The 18,396-nt window shown below is 40.3% G+C and overlaps 1 protein-coding gene across 5 annotated transcripts in view; it reads right to left on the reverse strand.

Annotated features, from left to right (window-relative positions):
• The window catches only part of LOC306651935 (dehydrogenase/reductase SDR family member 2, mitochondrial-like), a 76,242-nt gene that overhangs the window by 35,501 nt on the left and 22,345 nt on the right, over positions 1 to 18,396 (reverse strand). For 4 of the 5 annotated variants that reach the window (XM_079124934.1, XM_079124933.1, XM_079124931.1 and 1 more), the window contains 9 exons: positions 17,762 to 17,985; positions 14,432 to 14,658; positions 13,534 to 13,711; positions 12,894 to 12,995; positions 12,133 to 12,203; positions 8,315 to 8,366; positions 7,848 to 7,982; positions 7,538 to 7,593; positions 7,203 to 7,273 (listed from right to left, as the gene is read on the reverse strand). In XM_079124934.1, the coding sequence (XP_078981060.1) occupies positions 7,203 to 7,273; positions 7,538 to 7,593; positions 7,848 to 7,982; positions 8,315 to 8,366; positions 12,133 to 12,203; positions 12,894 to 12,995; positions 13,534 to 13,711; positions 14,432 to 14,571 (805 nt within the window). In that variant the 5' untranslated portion in view covers positions 14,572 to 14,658; positions 17,762 to 17,985. Of the gene's footprint in view, positions 1 to 7,202; positions 7,274 to 7,537; positions 7,594 to 7,847; positions 7,983 to 8,314; positions 8,367 to 12,132; positions 12,204 to 12,893; positions 12,996 to 13,533; positions 13,712 to 14,404; positions 14,659 to 17,761; positions 17,986 to 18,396 lie in introns of those variants that run through there. The other variant, XM_079124935.1, reaches the window with a different exon arrangement.

The raw sequence follows: 18,396 nt of genomic DNA on the forward strand, positions 1-18,396 counted from the left end.
ATATCCTAGGTAAATGTCTCCAGGATGAATGGTTGGATCATATCCTAAGTATATGTTTAAATTTCTAAGACTTGGACAAAAATCACAGTGTCTTGGTTCTTTTTGTTTTGTAACAAGTTTTAAAACCAGGTAGTTCTGATTATCCACTTTGTTCTTCAAATTTGTTTTTGGCAATTTTAGACCATCTATATTTCCATATGAATTTTAGAATCAGTTTGTTAATTCTAGAAAAGCCATTTGGGATTTTGGTTGGGATTGAATTGAATTTATAAATCAATTTGGGGGCGGGGACTGATATCTTAACAATACTAGGTTTTACAACTCATGAACAAGGTGTATCTCTCAATCTTTAATTTTCTTCAGTAAAGTTTTGAAGTGTTCAGTGCACAAGTCTTTTGCATCTTTTGTGGAGATATTTAAGTCACTGAGTGAACTTGTGGGTCTATTTTTCTTTGCACTTCTATCAGATTTTACTTCATCTGTTTGGAAGCACTGTTATTACATGCATGAACATTTAGGATTGCTATATACTTTTAATGAACTGACGCCCTTATCATCACAAAATGACCTACCTTCTTTATCCTATCATATTTTTTACTATGAAATCTTCCTTGTCTGATATTAATATTGTCCCAGCTCTCTTTCAATTAGATAACGTGGTGCATTTTGTCCATCCTTTTTTGTTCAATGTATTTATCCTTTTATATTTAAAATCCATTTCCTGTAGGCAGCACATAGCTGGGTATTGGTTTTTTGAAAATACAATCTAATGGCCTTCAACTATTAATTGAGGTGCTCAGGCCATTCACATGTAAAGTTGGATTGTGGATTAGTAATAAAACATTATTATTTTAATATTATTGAAATGGATATTTCAAATACTTAAACATTCAAGTAGGATTTGAATATGGACCGTGAGTTAGATAATAATATTAGATGGATGTTAAAATTTTCTTCAAATTCACTTTTAAAATAATTTAAAAATTTTAAGAGACATATTATCTATACATATTATTTGGTTTAGTTTGATAATTCCATACATGTCTAGTATCTTTAATGATCAAATCAGGGTTATTAGTACTTCCATCTACTCAGGTATTTATCATTTCTACGTGTTGGGGGACTTTAGAGTTTTCTAGTTTTTGAAATATATAATACATTGTCATAGACTATAATTACCCTATTGTGTTAGAGAACACTGGAAAAAATTCCTCCTGTCTAACAGTATTTTGGTATTATTATTTAACTTCACTATCATTGCTCCCCTACTCTTCCCAGCATCTAGAATCCACTATTCTGCCTTCTTTTTTTCTATGAGATTGCTGTTTTTAGCTTCCACATGTGAAAGAGAATATCAAGTATTTGTGTTTCTGTGCTTGGCTTATTTCACTTAATATAATGTTTTCCATTCCACTATGTTGCTGCAAATGACAGATTTCATTACTTTTAATGGTCATATAACACTGTACACACACACACACGCGCGCGCACACACACACACACACACACACACACACAGCATGCCAAATTATCTTTACCCATTGATTTGTGATGAACACCTTGGTTGATTCAATATCTTGGCTATTTGTCACCCATCTCACTAAGGAATATTTAAAGTGGATCAAGCTTTTCTGTTCTCTTTCTCTGTAGTTTGCTTGACACAAAGTGACACATCCTGTGCTTTAATCTTCCTATTTCTAGACTTCAGAGGATGTGCTTCTGTTTGCATTTTTATTGCAACTTCAACCACATCCATTTCAAAAGAACTTCCTTGCACATTGAAGTTCCTCAAGTTTATGGATGAGTTTTTAGGATTACACTAAATTTGGCTGTGTCTTTGTGATAGAGTCTCTCTTGTAACCTCCTTGGTGAGGCATCCTCAAACTAGACCGGAGGCAGGAGTAACCCTGGAAGAGTTTTTTCCTGGGAGTTGGTTGCACTTCTGGTGTATAAATTCATGTTAACTTCAATCACTCAAGTGATACCTCTCCAGCTTAAATGCGTTTCTTTAGCCTAAAGATAAAGCTTCTCTCTAAAAAGTGGAGAAGGTGATGAGAGGAAAATGGGTAGAACTGGAAGTGAGGTGACTGGAGGGAAGAGGAAGCAGAAAGAACCACGCACATGGGTACATGGAGTTGTGGATATATACTATGGATGCTTCCACAGGAAGTGAGCAGGTTAGCGGGGCAGAGCTTCAGGAACTGCGAGGGAAGTAATATGAGATCATATTAGAAAGGAACATTGGGGTCTGTAGGGTATTCATTGCTATTGGCATAAGGCCTGTTATCATGACACCCAGAGTTAGCTACAGGCACAACAGAGACACAGGTAAGGTGACAGGGGAAAGAACATTTGATCTGCTAACAATTCCTATAATTCTTTCCTGAACCTTTCACTTATTGATAGTATGCCATCATTTGATAATTTGCTTATGTGCTAGGGAAACAATGACTCACCTAGTAAGGTATTAAGTTCCCATTGGCATCATTTGGTAGAGTGAGGACAGTCAGGAGAAATCAAGGGTGTGGGGGAAAAGTGATGAGACAGCAGAATTGATGGAAGTTCCTTAGCACTTTAGGCCAATCTTGGCTTCTCTCATATAGTTTTGTTGGTTGCCATATTTTCAATATCATTAAAATTTTTTCATCTTATACATAATGCAAAGATGCATTCCTATTATGAAAAGTGTAAAAAATTCAGAAGTCTCAGAGCTTCCTTTTGCACTCCTCCCACCTCCTATTAATCAATACTAGTCTCCTTTGAATACATGCCATTTTATTTGGGGTGTATCTTCTCTTACATTTTTGTTTATTTACAGATTTAAATTCCTATGTGAATTTATGAATATGATTCGTATTTAATATTTTGTGAGGTCGTACTCTTTGTATCACTTTTCTATTTGTTTTCTGTAATATTTCAATAAAACTTTGAGAAATGTCTACTTCAGTAGGCCTATAAGTAACTCACTAATATCAATTCCAAGTAGTGCCCTCTTTCCACTCTGTTTCCAGGTGAGATGCTGAAGTAGGAATTTTGAGCTCAAGGGAATCATGAAGTTGATGCAAATAAGCTATTGTTATAGTTTTGTCATGTTAGGGGCATGGGCTTCACTGTCAGTAACTTTGTGGGGGTGCCCAGGGCTTATAAAGGAAGCATAGGGGCCCTAGGTACATTTTTATTTTGACAAGCAGCACTTACATGCTTATAGAAATGTCATGCCCAGTTTCATAAACAATGCTATCTCCACTAATGTGTCCCAACATTCCCAGAATAGTGTGTTTTCTGGTCATGTCCTTTTTCCTGGAATATTCTTTCTCCAAAATTTTCAGGGATGGGAAGAAGGTATAATGCCAACAGCATAGTTTTTGAACTCCCCAAATTCTGTCTTATAACAGACAGAGGAACTAGATATCAAAATCTTAACCCCACAGAAAACATTTACAAATCTCCATGACAAGGTATAGCCACAAACCCCAAAATAAGAGTGGTAACAAATGACCAACAGCTACAGGATCTGCATGGTATCAACATCTTTGTGGGAGGAAGAAAATGGAAGCAGCAGGATAGGATCCGAAGGATCTAAGAAAACAGGAGTCTCCAAACAGCTGAAAAGAATTCTCTAGCAAGCACAGTGAGTCACCTTGGAAATAGTAACTGCTAAAACTGGGAGAGATCTAGTCTGCTTCAATATTGGGTGACTGCATGGGGTCCTCAGTAGGGTCTGAAGGGGCTGCAGTGATTCAGTCCCTGTAAGCTCTTGAAAAGATCTGCCAGGGCCTCTTTCTCAGGCAGGGATCCAGAGAAACTGCTGGGAGTGGAGCAGGCAGGGGTAACAGGAACGAAGAAAGGGAGGTCCAGGTAGGAGTGGGGCAATATAGATGGAACCAGGAGATTTTGGTAAAGTACCATACTTTTAAGCAACACATAAAGCCATGGAATAGGGAGCATTCTGAATTTACAAAGTCTATTATGAATCATGTGTTTTCTTCTGAAAATTCAGGAAAACAAAATTTGCATCCAAAAGAGTACAGGAAAAGATCAAAGCCAAATCCTATCTGAAATGATTATTCAAAAACATATATGCAGAAGAATAACACCCCTACTTGTCAGAAGAAGAATGTACTCCTTTGAATGCAAATCTGGATGTTAGGGATGCAACCCATTCAGTTTGGTTGTTGTTTCTAGGTTTTTTAAATGGACAGAGCAAATAAACTCTGTGTGTGTTTGTGTGTGTATGTGTGTGTGTGTGTGTGTGTGTGTGTGTGTGTATGTGTGTGTGTGTATGTTTGTGTGTGTGATAGGTTCAATGGTACCTCCAAGTCAAATTTAGAATCCCACAATGACCGAGGAATGCAATACTATTCTATCACAAATGTTTTAAAAACAGCTTAAAATTTTTTTCAAATGCCATCTCCAATCTTTTTATACTTGGACAATATGTACATTATCATATCCTATAACCACTGCATGCCATACTCCATCTCCTTATAATCCCCGTTTAGTTTTAGTTTTATAAGTAACTATAATTGCAAGGGGTTTTTACAGTTGTGCCATACCTGCACCATCAGAACAGAAGCCATTACATACCATATCACAATATTGCCTTCCTGATGATCTCATTAAGCTTTAGCTCTACAAGGAGCCAATTTAGTGTTTGCCATTAGTGTCCTGGTTATTTCAATTGTCCGAAGCGTGCTCTCTAGGGGATTTCTCAGGAAGGGCTTATCAGAGTGATAGCCCCCAATTCCTTCAGGGTATGTCATTTTGTGAACCTTTGTGCTTAAAAGTCAGTATCATCAGATATAAAATCCTCAGCTTACATTTTCTTTGTGTATATTAAGTATCAGTACATTCTTCTTCTGACAAGTAGGGGTGTTATTCTTCTGCATTTGAGAGTGGTCGGAGTAGGGTGAACTCTCAAATTGGGTTTTGACAAAGAAAGCATTGACTCTGTCATTCTGTGTTAGACAGCTTTCCATCACTGTAACAATTACCTGAGATAATAAAATTATAAAGAGAAAGGATTTATTTTGGCTCACAGTTTTGGAGGTTCTAGTCCATAATTGGTGGTATGAGAGTACATCATAGTGGAGTGTGTGGTGGAGCAAAACTGCTCAAACTGCCACAAAGCTAAAAAGAGGGAGTAGAAGGGCCTGGGGTTCCATTAGCCTTTTCAAAAGCGTGACCGCGATGACCACTAGAACTGAGTTCAAATCTTCTCCTAGTTGCTTGCTGTGTGAGTGACTTTGGAAAGGTTAAAGTCTCAGTTTTTTTTCTTGTCTGTAAAAGTGAAGATTCAACGTCATACTGTGTCTGGCACAGTATAAGTTTATTTATTCAATAAACTTACCTCTAATAATTGTATGAAAAATCTAGGAAAAGTCTGGCTGATCTGTCCTTCGTATTCAGGAGTGGGTGGGGAGCTGCACAGTGCTTTGGTGTGGGTGGGTAGTGGTGGAGGAGTGTGGCACTCTATTTGTAAGGCACTTGATGTAAAATTGGAAAAATAAAAACAGTGACTCTGGAAAATATTACTTGTCTGATGACCAAAAGTGATTGAGAAGGAACTGAGAATGTTTAGTAGAGAGAAGGCCAGGCCAACCAGGATAGGTAGAGACAAACATGACCTATTTAAAGGTTCGTCATCAGGAAGAGAGAACTGACTTGCTCAGTAGTACTCAATGGTGCACATCCACAGGCTACTGGTCTGTACTCTAGGGTTACCTCTTCCATGGCTTTTAAGTATTTGGCACATTTTTGCCTAAAAAGCAAAAAAACCTCGGATAGGCTCTGATGTTGATTATTTACCTACATTTTCATTTTCCTTCACTCCTTTTTAAACACAATGCTCAGTTACTTCAACTTTAAGCAACAACCACTCTGATTTCTCATTCTTTAGACCCAATTCTAGCTATATGCGTTTATTACAAATAATTGAGTGATTATTCTCTAGACTGAATAAATTTTAGACATTGTGTTGCCTCAGTGAGACTTTGTGTTTTTTGTCTTTTCTAGCAAAAGATAGGAAAAGTTTCGTTACTATCTTAGTTTGGTCTCAAATCAGACCTTGAGACCAAAATCCAGATGCAAATGTTTCCTAGGGAGGTGAACCAAGGGAGAACAATGAGGGAGATAGGGAAGGGAAGAAAGTCAACCAAGGGTGTAGAAGCAGATGATTGCTGTGGGTGAGTGCCCACTGCTGGGCACTCTGAGAAGTTGTACAGAGCACACCCTGGCACTGTCCCATCAAGGAGTGAGTGCTGCAGTGTTGACTCTCCCATCTCCCACCCCTCATTGATTGTGTGTGTTGTGCAGGCACTAACTCCCCCCATGCACGGAGCATTCTGCACTGAGAAGGCCCCTAGGAATTTGAGGGAGGAAGCCTTTGATGTGCATAAGCACTGTCCACCGAAGATGCTTGTGACCCCAAGGTGGGTCAAGGGAATTTAGATGGAACCCACGCAGGATTTGCTACTCTCCTTGAATTTCAGACTAGAAGGATCGAAATTCATTTGTGAGTCATAATCCTTCTTGTTCTGGCACACATCTGTGGAAGGATGAGTTGTGTGAATGCAGGTGGACCAGAACTAGGCTAGTAGGATAAGGAGCTTCAGGGAGAAGAGGACCCCCAGGGCTGGTTTTTCCCCTCAGATGTGGGTTCCATGCTAATCCCTCTCTGTTGTACAGATGGACTGGAGTTCAGTTTCTGCTCATGGATTATATGTGTGTCCTCAGAGCATTGTCCTTAAATAGCCCTGGCTTGGCTCCCTCATATGTAGAATTAGAGATTAAAACATCAGGTTCACAGGAATGGTTAGGGGAAAATGCATGTGAGAGCATTCAGTGTGTGCCGAAACCGCTTTCTTTGCTTCCAGCTCTCTCTCTACATGACTTTAGCTCCCTTTTTGAAGACAAGACTCACAAGCATACGTTTTGTTTTCTGGCAAGGCTGACATTGTTTTAGCTGTTCTTTTGATGATAGTTTCATACTACAAGCCCTTTTCTGATGTCCTTTATTATTTCTGTTCATGAAGTTTTTGAACCAAAGTTTTCACGTTTGGACCACAGGCTTATCCTTAATAAAGTGTTGCTGCACCTGACCCCAGGGACACATGAGATTTCAGCCTGGAGAGGTGAATTCAAGCTCTGAACTTAGACCCCTCATAGGTGGGGGGAACAACCGGCCACCACGATGTTCTCACCGGTGATGTAGCTGGCATCTGGGGAACACAGGAAGGACACAAGTCCTGCACAATCCTCAGGCTTCCCCACTCTGCATGGAGAGAGGAGGTGGGGCTGAAGCTGGTGACACCTTCGTGGGAGTCCTGGACTCATGTGCAACACTGAAATCAAGAGCTACCCAGGGAGATATGCAGGTACTGTGTTGGGAATTGACAGGTCTAGGGAAATTGTCAGATCCCCCAAAATGGAATAGGTCTAACCTGGAGAGGGATGGTCTATGATCTTTTAGCCTTTGAGAAGATTCTGAGGTGTTGCTAATTCAGATCTACAAGGGACACTGCATCAACACACCTACCTCTGAATTCCAAATAATTTCTTCAAATATTCCTCCAAGTCTGGGTCTTCAGTGAGCTAAGGGAAAGGTCAAATAGTTAGTGTTGGTCATATATATGGAGTCACATGGGTTGTGGAAGGACTTCTGGGGACACTCTGAGTTGATCCTCTACAGAGGACTGATTCTGACTTTCATGAAGAACCCCAAAGCCTGTGGACCAGAGCAACAGAGCAAGAGACAAAGGTAAAAGTCTGAGAGTCTAGGTCTCTGTGGGGCATGGCCTGCAAGTGGAAGGCACCCTAGTGTCCCCCAGTGGGGACTCAGTACTCACCACCTGACTGAAGTCTGTTTTGATGAATCCTGGTACTAGGCAGTTCACCCGAATGTTCTTTGGTGCAAGCTCCACTGCCAGAGTCTTGGTGAGGCCCAGCAGGGCTGTTTTACTGACATTGTAGGCCCCCAGTCTCTGTGGTCAGAAAGGGATATAGATTAATAGGCTAGAACTGAGGCTAAGGATAGTCACTTGGGTGTCCTGAGTTCTGCCTAGGAAATTCACCCCAGTAACACCTCCTGATTACCAAGTCTGGGAGACAGTGCCTGAAGGATGTGCAAGATGTTCCCACTAAGGGCGTTTATATAAAAGGTGAGATCAGTGATATACAGTGATCATGTTTACATGTGAGCAGTCCTGAGGGAACAGCAGTCAAACATTGGCTACTTCAATGCACCTGATTTTCCAGATGTAAAGGGGGTGAGTTTCCTCTTACCCAAGTGGGATCCACAGATGGTCATACTTACAGCATATGGAACATAAGCTGCAGCTGAGGAGACCAGGACCACAGAACCTTGTCTGGGAAGGTAGAGAGGGTAGAATGTGAGTTGAAGACAGTTATCTTGTGTGTGACCAAGAACGGAGGAGGGTAGAGGACTGTGAGTGAGGAGAATAGCCTGGGCTAGGTAGAGGAACTGACCTCCATTTTCCTGCAGGTCTTTGATTATGTTCCTCAAACTATATTTTCAGGGAAGCCATCCGTGTTTGAATTTTGTTTTTGAAGGAACATTTTTGATTATAGATTACAATTATTGAATGGTAATAGAACTGGTCAAATTTTTTCTCTCTTTTGAGTAAGTTTTGGTAAGACAACATATAACTTAAAAAAGTCTCTCAATTTTATTAAACTTCAGTTTATCTTTGGCCCAGTGATTTCTCTTTGGCATTGTCGTTCTCTTAGTTCCTTTTTACAGTCTCAAGATCTCTAAGAGGTGCTTTAAGTCTTTATTGCTGCTATTTGTTCTGATACTGGTTATTTGATTTTCTTCTTTTTTCTTGATCAGCTCCCCCAGAAATTTGTCAAAGGCATTCGTTAAAAAAAAATTTTTTTTGTTTCCTTGGTTCATATATTAATTTTGTCTTTTCCATTGATTTCTGCTCTGTATTGTTTCCTTTTTGCTTTCTCCCCTGCACATTTTAGTTTTGGCTTTTATTTAACATAGACAACATAATACTCTGCTAACCACTGTTCTTTATAATCCAAAAGTGTATACTTTTACTTCTTTGTAAAGCAGGATTTTAAATGTGTACTTTAAATGCATCAGTTGAGTTGAGGACCTTTGTATAGAGTGCTGTGGTTTTTCTGTCCTATTTTGATTTCTTAATTTTTACTTTCTCCCAGAACTATAACTATACTAGAACTATTCCTTCCTAGCAATATAAACTCAGTTAACAGAAATGAGACAGACATCATTACCCTATGTACATGTATGATTACACGAATGGTATGAATCTACATCATGCACAACCATAGAAATGAAATGATGTACCACATTTGTATACAATGAATTAAAATGCAGTCTGTAAAAATAAAAATAAATAAATAAAAAATTAAAAAAACCAAATGAGAAACTTGGTAAAACCTGCTATTGTTGTCTAATTCAATTTTTAAATTTTGATTTAGTTTAAATTTCTAACTGAACAATCTTTTTATTTTAACTGCAATTGCTAATATCCAGGATTAAATCTAACATTTGATTTTGTGATTTTTTTTAGTTCCCCTAGTTCTGTGTTTTATTTCTTGTCCATTCTCTCACTTGAACTATTTTTTCTATTTCTACTTCCCCCTCTAAAAATAGTTTTAAAATATATTTCATATTCAGTTGCCATTCTTGTAACTGTTACCTGAGAAAGTCAAACAGGTTTGTTTAGCTAATCAAAGTTTGAAATTAATATTCTTACCCTGTCTCAAACAACATGAAAATCTTACAACAGTTTAACTCCATTTCTACCTTCCTGACTTGAATATTATTTTTTGCATATTTTAATTATTTCAACCCTATGAAAATCATTATTGCTTTTTATAATAGGTGGTTAAGTTTGTTCATATGTTACTGTTTTCTGTGCCTTTCTTTTTTATTTTTATCTCAGACTCTCCATATGGGATCATTTAGTTCCTTCTGCCTGAAGAATATCATCTAGAACATCCTTTAGTTAATGTCTTCTGGTCGAAACTCTGTTTTTGGTCGTCTGAAAATGTTATAACTTTGCCCTAATTTTTGAAAGATGCATTTGGTAGGTATAGCAACTATCAATTCTAGGGTGATAGTTCTTTTTTTTTTTTTTTGTTCCAGCATATGGGAAGCTCCATTTAAATTGGGTCATGAGGAAGGATAATCAGGATTTTAGCAAGTAGATTAAGAATGAATGGAAACAGTTCAAATGGAGCTTCCTTCATGAATTTTTGTCCAAAAGTTTAAAGAAAACAATCTTTCAATTGCTCAGATGCCATAATTAATAAAAATAGTTGTAATAATAGTTTATTTTAAGTATTAAAAATGATTATACTATTTATAGAATAATCCATATTGTATATAATGCTTGTTTTAAAATAATGTGTTTATTGTAGTAAATATTCATACATATACTCTGTGCACTTTGCTTGGTAATTTAGGTATTTATCATGTCAACTAATATTCAAAACATATCTTCTAAGCATCCTTATTCTCCCTTAATAAGTAAGGAAATGAAGGCTCACAGAGATTAAATGCCAAGAATATGTAGCTACTGACAGAACAAGGGTCTAAAGGTAGGTCCTTGTGACTCTAAAGTCCATGCTATCTTCATTGCATTAGTGGTTTATAACAAGTTGGTGAAGTCAGATTCTACAGAGGTACCCAGGACCAGAAACCAGGGGATTAAGTTGCAAAGAAGATGGTTAAGCTCCAGGACCCAAATCCACCTTTCAACCTGGGCATCTGTCTCTGCTTTTGTCTGTTTTAAATATTGGGCTTCTGTAGAGAATACTGTTGTGCTGTAAAAAACAGTATGAAAACCATTGCATTAGGTAGAACTACATTAATTACTGTTATTTAGTCATTTTTAATCTACAAACGTGGTGTCATTAAAAATATGGTTCAGTCTAATAGCACACCACACTTGTGTTGGAACTGGAAGGAGCCTTGGTAGTCATCATTCAAAGTCCTGGCTGTATTTTACAGAGAAGCAGCCCAGCTCATACTAGGAGCTCAGTATGTAGTTGCTGAATTCAGTGACTGCTCCAAGATGCCAGTAGGGGAAGGAAGCAGTCTAATTGGGAAGAGGGGTGTTAAAGCTACATCTGCAGAGCACTTTACCCAGATTAAGAAAACCTCCTCTGACATTTTAAGAAGGGAGTGAAGGCTATGCTGGTAGAGCCACAACTGGTAGCTTTGATTTTCAGAGGATGCAAGGCTAAGCAGGGGCAGAGGGCTGAGGGACCTATTTTGGAACAAGAACAAGAGTGGCCCAAGCTGGATGATCAGATTGGGAATGGCTATAGCACCTTCAGGAGAAGATGTGATGAAAGGCAAGGCAGAGAATGGGAGGCTTCCAATGGTTGGGTTTGCAATGCAGTAGGTAAAAAGTAGCTCCCAGGAGAACAGTCAGCTTGTTCCTGCCTCAGGACAAATGCTGAGCTCCTGAAAAAATATCTGGAAACATCCCATGTCACTGAGATCAGTGGAAAATCAGAGCATTAAGAGACAGCCCCAGGCCCACCTCACAGGTGAAGTTGGAGCTGTCCTGGGTTGTGGAGAGAAGTGGAGAGGAAGACTTTGTAGTTTGGAAATTGACCAGCTGGGACTTCAGGGAGAGAGGGAGGACATCACTGGTCCAAGAATGAAGAAGTCTGAGAGGAAAGAGTTGAATGGAACTGAGAAACATGACTGATCTGATTTCAGGAAGGCCCTGGGGAGGCTCAGGCTTATCAACCTGGACACTTATGGTCTGAGCTTCTATAGCCCAAGAGAGGTCACCTCCATTTCTCTGACTCCAGGACAGATGAGGGGACTCTGGTCCTTCTATCTGTGGATCCCTTGACCCCCTTGTAGAAGAGCCCTTGCCGAGCTCTCTGGTTGCTCAAGATATATTCCCCATGCACAGTAATGCACAGAATGCTTTGCTTTCTTTTGTTTCAGACCCAGAAATCTGAAGACAAGCTCTCACTGTCCCTGTATTATTGGTTCAGCCAATCCTGTTTCCAAGTTGGAAGGTGTAAGTCAAATCTGGCCAATCTCACTCTTGCTTCCCTGATCCCTGTTTGATGTCAAGTAAAACCCTCTCTATTCCCCTTCCCCACCCTCACCCCCTGTTCTCCATGTGGGGCAGCAGCTGGCTCAGCAGCAGGGCTGGGGCCTTCACATTCACACTCAGGATCTGAAATCAAAGCAAATTAGGGGTGGGGGAGGAGAGACACAGTCAGTTTAATGATGTCACCGCACCAGAAAAATACACCATGTTAGAATGTGGGCGTGATGCCTTTGACAAGGGGAAGCAGCCAGAGGACTGGGCTTCCTGGCATGCATGGAAGTGGGGGACATCCTGAGGATGCAGGAGTAAAGAGATCAGGCTGAGGACTCTGAGGGTGGGGACCCTGGAGTCTTCAGGTCTCTCCTGTCTCCAAGAGCACAGCTTTCATCAGAAGCAGAGAGATACCGGCAGGTAAATCCCAGGAAGGCTGGATTTCAGGGTTACAGCCCAGATGTGCCAGTGTTAAGGACTAATCATCTCTAGGCGAGGAAGGGAGTCAGTCCCTTCTTTGTACCCTACATTGTTTGGTGACTATTTGGTTTTTTGTTGGGCACTCCCCGAAGGTTGGGAGCTCCTGAACAGAGTGGGTAAGCACCTGCAATTTAGACACGTTTCCTTCCATGTCACAAATGAAAAAATGGAGGCTCATGGAGTCTGGGTACCTGGCCTTGCTCTGTGCCGGTGAGCCTGCGATGGGAGGGTGGATGAGTGGGAACTGAGAACCAGCCCTGGGTATGTGAGCTGAGATGGAGGGAGGCTCACTCAGAAGGTGAGGATGACGTCCCACCCACCCTTCCTGGCTGCCCCAGACCTCACCTTGTCCCAGACCTGTTCACTGCTTCCCAAGGTACTTCCCACAAAGGGATTGACCCCTGCTGTGCACACCAGGAAGTCCACACCCCCACAATGTTCCAGGGCCTACAAGTGAGACGGGAACATTGAGGACCAGGGTCAGGGGGTAAAGGCTTTTGCTACAATGGGACTTTTTTCTGTTTAATGTCTCTGGAGTTGTGTCTGGTTCAAATCCAGGAAAGGAACAACCCTGAGGATGGAAGACCATTTCCTTTCTTTTAGGAACCAGGCACTGAACTTCTGGACAAAAAAATAAAAAACCAAAACCAAACAAAAAAAAAAAAAAAAAAAAGAAAGGGTGGAGATTTACCCTGCCATGTACCCCATAACCTTTTATGTTCTCCTACTGCCAGGCACACTGGGCTGTCAATTTCCCAGCACATCTGTCATCCTCACCATTTCCTGAAATGTCTCTGTCACCCCTCTGTTTTCCTAATCACTCTATCTCTGACTTAAAACCAGGGCTTTCTTATCAACAACTTCTCTATTCCCCTCAGATTCTTAGAAGGACCTGGCTGATCCTCAATAAGTAGCTGGTCTCCTAGTGTGGATCAGAGAAGCGCAGCCCCTGCATCCCTGACTGTAATTCTTCTATGCCCCTCACCGTGGATACCAGTCGCTCCCGGTCTTCCGCCTTCCCCACATGACACATAGTGCCCGTCACGCTCAGTCCCTCCCCTTGTAGTGTGTTCACAGCCTGGTCCACATTTTGCTGCTTCCGGCTGCTGATGACCACATGGGCCCCATCCTGGGCCAGACGCCTCGCAATAGTGAAGCCAATCCTATGGGCAGAGATGGAAAGGATGTGACAATTCACCCTGGCACTGAGCCCTTTCTTGCTTGCTGAATTCTTATCCTCAGATTCCAAATGAATCCTCTCCACTAACTTAGAAAAGCTAACTTCATGCCTTCTTGTGGTCAGTAAGAGAACCCAAAGAGATAAAGAGGGGTTGCATCTGTCCTGGGTGTATTGGACCTCCTATGTACCACATCAGACTTTGGCCTTACCTTTCCAGGAATTAGTATTTTGACAATCCATTCCTAGTACTTCAAGGTTTTAGTTTGCTTTGTAGCTACGACCTAGAGCTCCTAACCTCAGACCTGTGAATCCACAGGGTTCACAGTCATGCAGCTTGGAAGGACAGGATTACTAACCTATGTGGCACAATTCTTGACTGGTGGGGGTCAGAAGCAATGACTGGATTACCTCTGCCTTTCCCTGATGGGGGCCTCTGAGATACATTTCATGTTTTCTGTGGACCCATCACCCACTGACCTGTAGCAGGCCATCTTGGTACTAAAGCCTACACTGATTTTTGTCTCCTTTCTAGATTTTTTTAACTCCCGTCATTTTCTCTTTAGGATCACATTGTCTCCATGCTCCCCTACAAGCACTTAAGCCTACTTAGTAGGCTTTGCTTTGTGGGGATGAGGTTAAAACAACGAGGTGAATGAAATCCAGAGACACCCAATACCTCTTGAGTTCCCAGAGTTGCTCTCACCCATTTGTGGATCCTGTGACCACTGCAACTTTGTTGGCCAGTTTGAGCCTACTATTGGCTGCACTGCTGGTGCTTCTCTTGGAGAGCAGAGCTGCAGTGGGCAGGAAGCTCTTCCAACCCCGGGGCTGGTGCCTAAACATAGGTATTTCTGTTTGTCTTTCCGTTAGTAAGCTTGGTCCAGGGAGGGAGGCCTCTAGAAGGGCAATAACAGTTCCAATAAGTGGTTCCTGTAAATAGATTCAAAAGAGTGAAGTATCATCCTGCTTGTTGGTCTCGAGCTGGGATGGTCCAGGAATCACCACTAAAAGTTCATCCTAGAGCCTGCGTCTCTAGCCCTTCCGATGGTTTTATGCACACAGAATTTTTGACTTTGAATCTCTTTAACTGAATGGTTTCTGTTGTCTGGAATCAAATCCTAACATACACACAGAGGTTCAATAAATATTTATTCATCAAGATTCCCTAGGACAGCCAATTTACCCGTTGGTTATGGAAGTGACTAAGTAAGTTAAGATTCAGATGTGAAAGGACTCTGAATTGTAGGGTGCTAATATCCAATAGCTCACAGCTTCTTCCAGGGATGAGCTTATGAAGTCTTGGGATTCACCTCACTTCCTGCCTGCAGGGTTCTGCTCTGGCTGCTTTTCATCCCATGTTTTCAGCACACAGGGGTGTCTTTTCAAACCACCACCCCCATGCTGATGTATTGTCTTCTCCATGTGACCTTGTGATCCCTGCGCTTACTTCTCTTCTGACTTTTATCTCACTAACCCTAAGTGACTGTGTTGTGCTTAACACTTCCAGCAGGATGCCCAGTGCCTAGTAATTGCTTTTTGGCATTTGTTGAATGAATGATTAAATAAATGAAAGGAGATTTGCCTGCAGTGACACAATAGCTTCTTAGGGACCTCACTGGAACTGGGTGAAACTCCTTAGGGCAGGTCAGATAGTTCTCCTAGGCTGTCAGTTGTGTCAATCCAGCTTTGGTCTCAAGACATTTATTGTGACTTAAGCGCTCAGGCACTGGGTGGCATCAGGTTTTGGGCACAGGGGAAACTTGTGTTTTCCTGGTATTTAAGTTACTGACTTTCTGCTCCAATCTCCACAGATCTATAGCTATGAATGTATCATATTTACATAAAACCAATTCTCTTATTTAAGCACTTCGACTTCAGTAAATCTTAAGCAAATATCAGAGCAGGTAAGTGCTTTTGAAGCAAACTTTTAAAGACAAATTCATAATCATTTTTTCTCAGAAATTCAACTCCTTCAATTCTACTCACTCATTATGGTTCCCTACCTCCCTTGTAACCAAAGATTCAAAAGAGTGCAGGGTTTTCTTCTCCCCCTACTTAACTTTTTGTCAGTTTCTCTCCAGGATGTTTATTCTTAAATCTCTGGGGGCTTCAAACTTATCCAAGGACAGAATCATTGTCTCCTTTCCAAAAGCTTATTCTCTTTTTGGCAAGGAAAAATTTTGCTTGGAAGAAGCAAAAGCTCAGTCAGTCCCTCTCTCTCTCTCTCTCTCTTTCTCCAATCATGTCTCCCTTTTTTATTTTGGAAAAAGACACAAAGCCTAGGAATGCCAAGGAATGCATCCATATTTTCATACATTCAATGGACATTATTGGGAATCTACTCTGGACTATTCTGAGTGCTCAGAAAACAAAGATGATTCTATCAAATTTTGGTTTTTAAGGCACTCAATCTAAGTTATGCCTGTAGAAAAAAATAAATGATTATAGTACATGTGGTAGGAGCAAAATATGATTAACACAGGATTTCGAGAGAACAGGGGAGGGAAGGACACCTAACTTAACCTTGGGGTAGGGTGGGTAGATAAAATATCTCAGGGAAGGTGATGTTTATGTTGACTCAGGAAAAAGGAGCTTTTAATATTGTGGGGGTTTTCTTTCTCTTTCTCTTTCTTTTAAATATTCATGCTTATAAAAAAAGGATACATGTTTATTGTAATTTTTTTTTTAATATTTGGAAAATGTCATCAGAAAGTTTAGGGAAAATGTATAACAGATTTCAAAATGGACCTGACTCTGAATGGACCTGGTGTCTTTGGTGGTCATCCTGGAGCTGGATTATATATTTCATGATGTGACTTGATAAAATACACTTTTACTGCCTTCCTGAAGAACCTGTATTGAATTTGACAACATCAAGTGAAAATTTTATTCATGGCTTTTATCCAGTGTATCTGGATAAGTCAGGCAGTGTCACTGAACAGTTCAGCTTCAACTGTTCAAAGATGATTTTTCTCTGGCTAATAACAACCTATGGAGGAGTGTTAGAAAGAGCTGGAAAGAATCACATACATCTAAACACCTGGGAAGGCTAGTTTCAGCACTGAATGTTTTGTGTCAGTGCTGCTGTTGCTGGGCTCTTGTAGCACCAGCCCATGTGTGTTCCTCGATAAGAGCTGAGGTGTGGAAAGGTGAGGTGCTCAAAAGAAAACTGTCAACACGTCCCTGCTCCATTCACAATGTATCAGAACTCAGGACATGTCAACACAGGCTAAAATACTTGATTTCTAATACCAGGTTCCACTCTTAACCAAATTAAGTGCCAGTTCAAGGAAGGCAGCTCTAAGGCATCCATCACTAACGGAGTCATCCCACACTGGTATTTAGAAGAGTCTTTTTTTTTGCACCTGGGCTTTCTTCACTGAGCCAACACACAAAATCACAAAAACAAGGGCAGGAGAAGACAGTGACCTTCTTGCTTTTTGAACTTGCCTAAGAAAAGGGGGAGATGGGACAGGAAATTTATATAACAATGGACATAGGTGCTTTTTCAAGCAGATCATCTTTAGGAAAGACCATACGTGGACATTGAAGATCTGAAAGTTGATTTCTTTTTTAAAGAGAAAACTTTATCTTAGTCTGTTTTATATATCATAAAATGTAAGTGTAGATTTCAATGATTTTTTTTTTTTTAGTAACTTCGCCAAGTACTACAATCAACACATTAAGTTAGCCTTAGGGCATTCCATTGCTCCAGTATGATCCTTCATGCCCTTGACAGTTAATCCCTGTTCCTAGCTGCTGCTCAAAGAAACATGATTCATTTTCTGTCTCTACAAATTTCATAAATTTGATTTTTCCTGCTTTTCATATATATGAGGAAACTGATTTCTTAAAATTCTACATGCCTGCTTACCTCTTGGAAAATTTTCGTACAAACATATATACATACGTGTTCTATATATACATGTAGAATTCTATATAGAGAGTTCTATAGCATTCTCTTGCCCAAGGTATGGGACACCTATCTCAGGCATATGAGGTTTTGGGAAGAATTTATGAATATCCTTCTTACCTTGGTGGAGGGCGCCAGACACTTCCTCTGAGGTCAAGAGGGAATTCATGTGATAAGACCAGTTCTCAAGATTAGGCCAGTCCTTGAGTGTCTGGACAGCTGCCCCTCCTCTCTGCTCCTTAAATCAGGAAGTCACCCCTTTCTCCTCCTTCCAGGACACACCCATGAGATTCCCTGTCCCCTTTCCAGCCTTCATGTTGTTGAGTCATCAAGGACTGAGGTTCCTATTGTAAGATAAGAAATAATATTCTGTGATTTTGATTTGCATTTACCTGATAACTAGTAACACTGATCATTTTTTTTTTTAAATATACCTGTTGGCTATTTGTGAATCTTTTGAGAACTGTCTCTTCAGATCTATCGCCCACTTTTTAAGAATTAAGTTAATTATTTATTTTGCTATTGAGTTGTTGGTATTCCTTATCTATTTTATATATTAACCCTTTACTAGATGTATACTTTGCAAATGTCTTCTCACATTCTGGAGGTTGGCTCTTTGCCATGTTGATTGTTTCCCTTGTTGTGAAAAAGTCTTTAATTTGATGTAAACCTTGTTTGTTTATTTTTGCTTTTGTTACTTGTGCTTTTGAGGTCTTATCTAAAAAAAAAAAAAAAAAAAAAAAACAATATTTACC

The sequence above is a fragment of the Sciurus vulgaris genome (genome assembly GCF_902686455.1).
Source record: "Sciurus vulgaris genome assembly, chromosome: 2".
NCBI classification, from domain to species: domain Eukaryota; kingdom Metazoa; phylum Chordata; class Mammalia; order Rodentia; family Sciuridae; genus Sciurus; species Sciurus vulgaris.